This window comes from Salvelinus alpinus, chromosome 30 (assembly GCF_045679555.1).
Source record: "Salvelinus alpinus chromosome 30, SLU_Salpinus.1, whole genome shotgun sequence".
NCBI classification, from domain to species: Eukaryota; Metazoa; Chordata; class Actinopteri; order Salmoniformes; family Salmonidae; genus Salvelinus; species Salvelinus alpinus.
The window spans coordinates 3,173,987-3,184,414 of record NC_092115.1 but is presented as its reverse complement, the minus strand read 5'-3'; the positions used below and the strand labels follow the sequence as shown (position 1 = coordinate 3,184,414).

Sequence of the window (10,428 nt, the reverse complement as noted above, 5' to 3'; positions counted from 1 at the left end):
CATCATAACAGCTGATCGTGTTTCAACCACAGTTAGGGACCATCTGTAAAGGAGCTATCTTTATCAGCATCATAACAGCTGATCGTATTTCAACCACAGTTAGGGACCGTCTGTAACGGAGCTATCTTTATCAGCATCATAACAGCTGATCGTATTTCAACCACAGTTAGGGACCGTCTGTAAAGGAGCAATCTTTATCAGCATCATAACAGCTGATATTACTTCAGCTACATAAAATATTCATCCAAGCAGAACTGAACTCTGATCAGAAACATGTTGGGTCATTTTCACAGCTTTTTATTTCCTTACAACCCGGTCAAACTGATGTCATTTGGAAATTCTGCACAGAAAATCTTTCCCATTTTTTATTTTGTTATTGCATTTTCTCCCCGGTCTCTAAAGGTCTTTGCGCCATGAAAGAAGCAGAGATGACAGAGAAAACATTACAGAAGCGTTCATTCTATCGATATACAACATTATTCTGGTGAGGGATGGTTGATTTAGTCTTCTACTGCAACATATAATGACAGAAGAGAAGCTACATGTATATAATTATAGACAAGTTGACTAACAAAATTCTTATCAGAAACACATCGAAATCAGGCTAAAACAATACTGCGCCCCCCGTCAAAGACATCCACCGTCCCTGACTGTAGCCTACAGTGCATTTTATATATTAGAGGGTTAGGGTTTGGAGTTAGGGGTTGGGGTTGGGGTTAGGTTAGGGGTTAGGGTTTAGGGTTTGGGGTTTGGGGTTAGGGGTTAGGGTTTGGGGTTAGGGGTTAGGGGTTAGGGTTTGGGGTTTGGGGTTAGGGGTTGGGGTTAGATTAGGGGTTGGGTTAGGGGTTAGGGGTTAGGGTTTGGGGTTTGGGGTTAGGGGTTAGGGGTTAGGTTAGGGTTAGGGGTTAGGGTTTGGGGTTGGGGGTTAGGGTTTGGGGTTAGGGGTTGGGGTTGGGGTTAGGGGTTAGGGTTTGGGTTTAGGGTTTGGGGTTAGGGTTTGGGGTTAGGGGTTAGGGGTTGGGGTTTGGGGTTTGGGGTTAGGGGTTGGGGTTAGGGATTAGGGGTTGGGGTTAGGGTTTGGGTTAGGGGTTAGATTAGGGGTTGGGGTTAGGGGTTAGGGGCTGGGGTTGGGGTTAGGTTAGGGGTTAGGGGTTGGGGTTAGGGGTTAGGGTTAGGGGTTAGATTAGGGGTTGGGGTTAGGTTAGGGTTTGGGGTTAGGGGTTAGGGTTAGGGTTAGGGGTTAGGGTTTGGGGTTAGGGGTTAGGGGTTGAGGTTAGGGGTTGGGGTTGGGGTTAGGTTAGGGGTTGGGGTTAGGGGTTGGGGTTAGGTTAGGGGTTGGGGTTAGGGGTTGGGGTTAGGTTAGGTTAGGGGTTAGGGTCGGGTGGGGCCTCACATTTTCACTTTATCACATATAGTCTGGCGGTTGCTGACTCGCACACCACTAGTGGTTGGTAATCCCCTTACGGCCATCCAGCTCTAACTAGTTGTGGTTAGTAGCCTATGGACCAGCCAGCTGTATTTGGTCCTTCCAGTTGTCCATAACGGATGGCCTAGAGGAGGACGGTCGATCCTCAGTGAAGGACCATGTGCAGTCAGTATCCTACTGTTTGGACCATTCAGTTGTGGTCAGAAGACTTTGGACCATCTCATGCGGTCTTGTCCATCACCATCTCTAGCTCAGTCCTCAGTCCCATCTGAGTTACAGCTTTTCCACAGATGACCAGCATTCACTGTCACCATCCAACTTCCATTCCCAGCATTCACTGTCACCATCCAACTTCCATTCCCGGTATTCACTGTCACCATCCAAGTTCCATTCCCGGTCGCCAGTCATGTATGCTGACTGAGACCGTCTCCCCCTGCGTGCGGTTAGCGGGGGCCAGCGGCGGGGGTTCCCAGTCAGGCTGGTAGAAGTGGATGTTGAAGGTTCGAGCCCAGCTGGCAAAGACCCTCTTCTCTGTGATAAAGCGGTGATGGCTTCCCCTGCGGCCTCGCTCATGGCTGATGTACATGGCACACTCCTCTGGACCGAGGGGCTCGTAGTAGTGGTAGGGTACAGATGGGGGCTGCGGCTCTCTGAGAGGGAGACAGGATAACAGAAGAGATTATTTGACTAAGAGATCGGAGAGAGAGAGAGAGAGAGAGAGACAGAGAGAGAGACAGAGAGAGAGAAAGACAGCGAGACAGAGAGAGAGAAAGACAGCGAGACAGAGAGACAGAGAGAGAGAGAGAGAGAGACAGAGACAGAGACAGAGACAGAGACAGAGAGAGAGACAGAGACAGAGAGAGACAGAGAGAAAGAGAGTGAGACAGAGAGACAGAGAGAGAGAGAGACAGAGAGAGACAGAGACAGAGAGAGACAGCGAGAGAGAGACAGCGAGACTGAGAGACAGAGAGAGAGAGACAGCGAGAGACAGAGACAGAGAGAGACAGAGAGAGAGAGAGACAGCGAGAGAGACAGCGAGACAGAGAGAGAGAGAGAGAGAGAGAGAGAGGGAGAGACAGAGAGAGAGAGGGAGAGAGAGAGACAGAGAGAGAGAGACAGAGAGAGAGACAGAGAGAGAGACAGAGAGAGAGACAGAGAGAGAGAGACAGAGAGAGAGACAGAGAGAGAGACCAAGGATCAAGGAACAGAACTCACCTGCAGTGGTCAGGAGCCACCATGCCATAGACATTGATCCGGTCACACAGCTCCAGAGCTATGGTCATAGTGAACCAACCAGTACTCAGCCATGAGTTGGAGATACGCCTGGAGGAGGAGGAGGGAGAGAGATAGGGAGATAGGGAGGGAGGGAGGGAGGGGGAGAGGGAGGGAGGGAGGGAGAGGGGGGAGTGAGGGAGGGAGGGAGGGAGGGAGGGAGGGGGGGGGAGAGGGAGGGAGGGAGGGAGAGGGGGGAGGGAGGGAGGGAGGGAGGGGGAGGGAGGGAGAGAGAGGGTAGAGAGAGAGGGGAGGCAGGGAGAGGGAGGAGAGAGAAGAAAGAGGTGAAGGGAAGGGAGGGAGGAGGGGAAGAGAGGGGGGAAGGGAGGGAGAAAGGGAGGGAGAAAGGGAGGGGAGAGGTGGAAATAGGTGAGATAAGATACCTGATCAACTGGTATAGGTAATCAGTAACTACCACATCCGTGGGTAAAATAAAGATGTATTGAAATGGGCAGATCGATAAATAATAACATTCCACTTGTCAACAGGACACAGACAGTCTAATAATCCAGCTGCTCAACAGAAGGTACCAGCAGGATACACAGGGGATGCGTCCCAATCATTTATTATTTCTCCCCAAGTGTGCACTTGTTACCTTCCCTTAATTGGATTTGAATGGAAATGACCGCTATATAGAGACACCTTATAGCACATAGCAACACCAATCCAATGCGTTTACATTGGTGGGACGTAATGAATCACCACAGGCTTGTAGTACTCCCTTTGAAACAACTCTGGCTGAAGAATTATCTAATAAGAAATAAGAAAGAGAAAGAGATAAAAATCGTTGTTTTTTTTACGACGGAAAGAAACCTCCCTAATACCAATAAACTCCCTATAGATGCGGTATTATCATCCATAGAGCCCTCTGATTGGCCATAAAGGACTTCAATAATTTCTTCAGGACTGTGATTGGTCAGAAGGGACTTCCTAAATAACTGTTATTGGTCAAAAGATACCCACTGGGTAGCAGACATGTTTATAACCTCTACATAGGCCGTCTGTCCACAGTTTAACTGTCTCTATATTGTAAAAGACTCTCTCAGCACTAGTTCTAGCTATGTTGTACTGGCTATCTGTGTCCCAAATAGCACCCTATTCTCCATAATATACCCTATAATATACCCTATTCCCTATAATATACCCTATTCTCCATAATATACCCTATAATATACTCTATTCTCCATAATATACCCTATAATATACCCTATTCTCCATAATATACCCTATAATATACTCTATTCTCCATAATATACCCTATAATATACCCTATTCTCCATAATATACCCTATAATATACTCTATTCTCCATAATATACCCTATAATATACCCTATTCTCCATAATATACCCTATAATATACTCTATTCTCCATAATATACCCTATAATATACCCTATTCTCCATAATATACCCTATAATATACCCTATTCTCCATAATATACCCTATAATATACCCTATTCCCTATAATATACCCTATAATATACCCTACTCCCTATAATACTATTTTTGACCAGAGATATATGGGCCCTGGTCAAGAATGCCATTTGGGAAGCAGGCTGTGTTGTGTCTACATTGTAAAATAGTCTCTCCATCCATCTAGCTAGGAGGTCCTGGGCTCTCTCTCTCTTTGGCTCTGTGGCTCAATTCAATACTGCATCTAATTAATTAGCTAATGAGCTGCTGAGAAACCGCAGTCAAATTAAACCTAAAAACCATTCAAGCACACAAATGAGCAATCCAAAAAAAACTGAAATATCACTGTTGTGTGAAAATAAATACCCCTCTGACTATCTGGTTTTTCGTGCCGGTTAGTTTAAGATATCAGGTTGGAGTTTTCACAGAGCGAGAAGCATCTTAAAGGGAAACTCCACCTCTACACACTATTTGGGGTATTTCAGAAATAATTATGCACCATAGCGGTATTTTAGAATTTTCACGCCGGGAGAGTTCAACCATTGACGTCATTGGTTGATTGAGCCTGCTGTCTGATCAAAACATTTATGGGGTCAAGTTTTGTAGCAATTATTGTGGTCTCCATCATTCTTAAATGGAAGAAGTTTGGAACCACCAAGACTCTTCCTAGAGCTGGCAGCCCGGCCAAACTGAGCAATCAAGGGAGAAGGGCCTTGGTCAGGGAGGTGACCAAGAACCTGATGGTTAATCTGACAGAGCTCTAGAGTTCCTCTATGGAGATGGGAGAAACTTCCAGAAGGACAACCATCTCTGCAGCACTCCACCATTCAGGCCTTTATGGTAGAGTGGCCAGATGGAAGCCACTCCTCAGTAAAAGGCACATGACAGCCCACTTGGAGTTTGTCAAAAGGCACCTAAAGACTTTCAGACCATGAGAAACAACAATCTCTGGTCTGATGAAACCAAGATTGAACTCTTTGGCCTGAATGCCAAACGTCACGTCTGGAGGAAACCTGGCACCATCCCTACGGTGAAGCCTGGTGGTGGCAGCATCATGCTGTGGAGATGTTTTTCAGCTGCAGGGACTGGGAGGCTAGTCAGGATCAAGGAAAAGATGAACGGAGCAAAGTACAAAGAGATCCTTGATGAAAACCTGCTCCAGAGCGCTCAGGACATCAGACTGACATCAGACCGGTTCAGCTTCCAACAGGACAATGACACTTAGCACACAGCCAAGACAATGCAGGAGTGACTTTGGGACAAGTCTCTGAATGTCCTTGAGTGGCCCAGCCAGAGCACGGAAATAAACCCGATCGAACATCTCTGGAGAGACCTGAAAATAGCTGTGCAGCGACGCTCCCCATCCAATCTGACAGAGTTTGAGAGGATCTGCAGAGAAGAATGGGAGAAACTCCCCAAATCCAGATGTGCCAAGCTTGTAGCATCATACCCAAGAAGACTCGAGGCTGTAATCGCTGCCAAAGGTGCTTCAACAAAGTACTGAGTAAAGGGTCTGAATACTTATGTAAATGTGATATTTCAGTTTTTTATATGTAATAAATTTGCAAAAATGTCTAAAAACCTCTCTGATGTCATTATGGGGTATTGTGTGTAGATTGATGAGGACATTTTTTTAAGTAAGGCTGTAACGTAACAAAATGTGGAAAAAGACAAGATGTCTGAATACTTTCCAGGTGAATCCAGGTGAAAGCTATGATCCCTTATTGATGTCACTTGTTAAATCCACCTCAATCAGCATATATGAAGGGGAGGAGACAAGTTAAAGAAGCCTTGAGACAATTGAGACATGGATTGTGCCTTTCAGAGGGTGAATGGGCAAGACAAAAGATTTAAGTGCCTTTGAACGGAGTATGGTGGTAGGTGCCAGGCACACTGGTTTGAGTGTGTCAAGAACTGCAACGCTGCTGGGTTTTTCACACTCAACTGTTTCCCGTGTGTATCAAGAATGGTCCAGCACAGGAGTTCCAGCCAACTTGACACAACTGTGGGAAGCATTGGAGTCAACATGGGCCAGCATCCCTGTGGAAAGATTTCGACACCTTGGTGAGTCCGTGCCCCGACGAATTGAGGCTGTTCTGAGGGCAAAAGGGGGATGCAACTCAATATTAGGAATATATTTAACTGCCGACATATTTCCCCTCGTATAATATAATATTTTAAACGTTGTTATTCTCTTGAAGCAGTAACCAGGCCTCTCTCTCTCCCACAGATGGGAGAGGGGGAGCTGCTGGATGGTCGACCGTTCACACCCTGTCATAAATTACAAGAGAGGGAGACTTTCTCTCTTCACCCTCCAGTATTGGCTAAAGGAATGTCCCTTTGTCTCCAGAGAGTTTTGGCCGCCCAAAACTCTAACGTCCAAAAAAGTGGATAATAGAACAATAAATCTAACATATGCGTGTAAAGTGGTCTGAATCCTGAATAATCAACACGAGGTGTAGGCTTGAAGCTCACTTCCCAGACAATCACTTGTTACGGCTGATTAGCTGCCCTAAGTCAGATATTGAGAAAAGTGAATCGAAGTGGGCCTGCTTATGTCTTTGATCTACAATATAGTAGTCTAGAATAGGTAGGATCAGGAGCGTTAGTGCCCGGCTACAGTAAAGTAGTGTAGATTAATTTAGCTCAACTCACTTTTCCAACTACAATACTCTAGCCTGTAGGTTTAACTGACCTGTCCTTTCCCGTCTCCCTCTTGAAGAGTTCGTCAAACTGCAGCATCTTCTGCCAGGAGATCATGTAGACCTTGAGTTTGGGCAGCACCTGGTTCATCAACCTCAGGTTATTGTAGACCAGACCCTTCCCATCCCTCCGCATGTAACTACTGGGCCCCCAGAAGATAAACACTGTGTCCTGGAGGGAACAGAGTTGAATTGAATACAATTTTATTTTGGGTTAAACATTGATACATTGAAACACTTCAAAAGCGCAGAAGGGATAACACTTGAAAACATATAATATTAAATGTATTATAGCATCTACTAACTATGTAGCCCTGTGTGGCTCAGTTGGTTGAGCATGGCACTTGCAATGCCAGGATTGTGGGTTTGATTCTCGCTGGGGCCACCTATACTAAATTGTATGCACTCATTACTGTAACTGTTTATTATTTTTTTAAAGCATCTGCTAGACAACATATAGTATATTTATATCTTATAACATGTATCATCTAACCTGGGATGTATTTATATCTGATAACATGTACCATCTAACCTGGGATGTATTTATATCTGATAACATGTATCATCTAACCTGGGATGTATTTATATCTTATAACATGAATCATCTAACCTGGGATGTGTTGAGCAGTTCGTGGCGGCTCCGTAGGACCCTCTGCATGCTGGAGTGAGCGATGACGCGTAGCGAGGTGCGGCGCCCGACGTCTCGCCCGTAGCCCCGCACTGTGGGGGCGTCATTCATACGGATCACACACTCCGCCCGGTCGATCTCCTCGCCGCGACCACCACCTATCAGGTGACCGGAGCTGGTCACCAACGCACAGCTACGGCAGTGCATTTTCAGAGGCTAGAGGAGGAGAGAGGGAGTGCATTTTCAGAGGCTAGAGGAGGAGAGAGGGAGTGCATTTTCAGAGGCCAGAGGAGGAGAAAGGGAGTGCATTTTCAGAGGCCAGAGGAGGAGAAAGGGAGTGCATTTTCAGAGGCCAGAGGAGGAGAAAGGGAGTTCATTTTCAGAGGCTAGAGGAGGAGAGAGGGAGTGCATTTTCAGAGGCCAGAGGAGGAGAAAGGGAGTGCATTTTCAGAGGCCAGAGGAGGAGAAAGGGAGTTCATTTTCAGAGGCTAGAGGAGGAGAGAGGGAGTGCATTTTCAGAGGCCAGAGGAGGAGAGAGGGAGTGCATTTTCAGAGGCTAGAGGAGGAGAAAGGGAGTGCATTTTCAGAGGCTGGATAAGGAGATTGTGTTATTTCAGTAGACAGGGGTAGGAAGGGGGAGAGGAGGAGTGATGCTATGGCAGTGCATCTTAATATAATAATAATAATAATGATAATAATAAATAATGACAATAATAATAATGACGATAATGATGATAATGATAATGATGATAATAATAATAATAATAAATAATGATGATAATAATAATAATAGCAATGATAATAATTCATAATAACACATATTATAATATTGATGATAATAATGACAATGATCATAATAATGATGTTAATGATAATAATTCATAACAAAAAGTATTATAATAATGATGATGATAATAATAATAATAATAATAATTCATAATAATGATCCATTTGCAGAGGGAGGTGTTTAGTCCCAGGGTCCTTAGCTTAATGATGAGCTTGGAGGGCACTATGGTGTTGAACCCTGAACTGTAGTCAATGAACAGCATTCTCACATAGGTGTTCCTTTTGTCCAGGTGGGAAAGGGCAGTGTGGAGTGCAATAGAGATTACATAATCTGTGGATCTGTTTGGGTGGTATGCAAATTGGAGTGTGTCTAGGGTTTATGGGATAATGGTGTTGATGTGAGCCATTACCAGCCTTCAAAGCACTTCATGGCTACAAACGTGAGTGCTATGGGTCAGTAGTCATTAGGCAGGTTACCTTAGTGTTCTTGGGCACAGGGCCTATGGTGGTCTGCTTAAAACACGTTGGTATTACAGACTCGGACAGGGACAGGTTGAAAATGTCAGTGAAGACACTTGCCAGTTGGTCAGCGCATGCTCTGAGTACACGACCTGGTAATCCATCTGGCCCTGCGGCTTTGTGAATGTTGACCTGTTTAAAGGTCTTACTCACATTGGCTGAGGAGAGTGTGATCACACAGTCTTCCGTTACAGCTGGTGCTCTCATGCATGTTTCAGTGTTATTTGCCTCAAAGTGAGCATAGAAGTAGTTTAGCTCGTCTGGTAGGCTCATGTCACTGGGCAGCTCTTGGCTGTGCTTCCTTTTGTAGTCTGTAATAGTTTGCAAGCCCTGCCACATCCGACCAGCGTCGTAGCAGGTGTAGTACGGTTCAATCTTAGTTCTGTACTGACGCTTTGCCTGTTTGATGGTTCGTCGGAGGACATACAGGGATTTCTTATAAGCTTCCGGGTTAAAATTCCGCTCCTTGAAAGAGGCAGCTCTAGCTTTTAGCTCAGTGCGAATGTTGCCTGTAATCCATGGCTTCTGGTTGTGGTATGTACGTACAGTCACTATGGCGACGATGTGCTCGATGCACTTATTGATAAAGCCAATGACTAATGTGGTGTACTCCTCAATGCCATCGGAGGATTCCAGGAACATGTTCCAGTCTGTGCTAGCAAAACAGTCCTGTAGCTTAGCATCTGCTTCATCTGATCACTTTTTTATAGACCGGGTCACTGGTGCTTCCTGCTTAAAGTTTTACTTGTAAGCAGGAATCAGGATAGAGTTATGGTCAGATTTGCCAAATGGAGGGCGAGGGAGAGCTTTATACGTGTCTCTGTGTGTGGAGTAAAGGTGGTCTAGAATCTTTTTTCCTCTGGTTGCACATTTAAAATGCTGATAGAAATTAGGTAAAACTGATTTAAGTTTCCCTGCATTAAAGGTCCCGGCCACTAGGAGCGCCACCTCGGGATGAGCATTTTCCTGTTTGCTTAAGTCGGTATACTGCTCATTGAGCGAGGTTTTAGTGCCAGCCTCGGACTGTGGTGGTATGTAAACAGCTATGAAAAATACAGATGAAAACTCTCTAGGTAGATAGTGTGGTCTACAGCTTATCATGAGAGACTCTACCTCAGGCGAGCAAAACCTAGCGACTTCCTTAGATATCGTGCACCAGCTGCTGTTCACTTATGTGCACAGGCCTCCGCCCCGTGTCTTACCAGAGGCTGCTGTTCTGTCCTGCCGATGGAGTGTATAACCACCAGCTGTATGTACTTAAGAAGGTGAAACATAAGATATTACAGTTTTTAATGTCCCGTTGGTATGATACAGTGGTTCCTCCTGTAAAAGTTGCGAGTTTACACCGCGGGACTTAGAGGTACGCGGCGACTTTCTTCAGCAAGGATGGCTGACAAAACATTACGGGGGAAGCAAATGTAAGTAGTTATAACGTCATAACGAGTCAAGCAAAAAATGTACAATTGAGAGGAATATGTTAGTTAATGTAGAGACAAACGATTGTGCATATTTTCTTTGTCATAAAGTTCATTTACGAAAATTGCTATTAGCCAGCTAGCTAGTGTTAGGAGAATTAATTTGTAATTCGTGTTGTTTAATGTTTTAGGGACTCCTGAGAAAACCAGCAAACCAGGCTGTCGTCTTGGGAAACAGTGGATGTAAATGTAACGGATGTGAAATG

The 10,428-nt window shown here is 45.2% G+C and overlaps 1 protein-coding gene across 1 annotated transcript in view; it reads right to left on the bottom strand.

The window, feature by feature from the left end:
- Positions 1–1,318: 1,318 nt before the first annotated feature.
- The window catches only part of LOC139560188 (alpha-N-acetylgalactosaminide alpha-2,6-sialyltransferase 5-like), a 184,023-nt gene continuing 174,913 nt past the window's right edge, over positions 1,319–10,428 (bottom strand). The window contains exons 3-6 of the mRNA XM_071376737.1: positions 7,425–7,658; positions 6,808–6,986; positions 2,642–2,749; positions 1,319–2,076 (exon numbers count right to left, since the gene is read on the bottom strand). Coding sequence (XP_071232838.1) covers positions 1,800–2,076; positions 2,642–2,749; positions 6,808–6,986; positions 7,425–7,658 — 798 coding nt within the window. The 3' untranslated portion in view covers positions 1,319–1,799. The remainder of the gene's footprint in view (positions 2,077–2,641; positions 2,750–6,807; positions 6,987–7,424; positions 7,659–10,428) is intronic.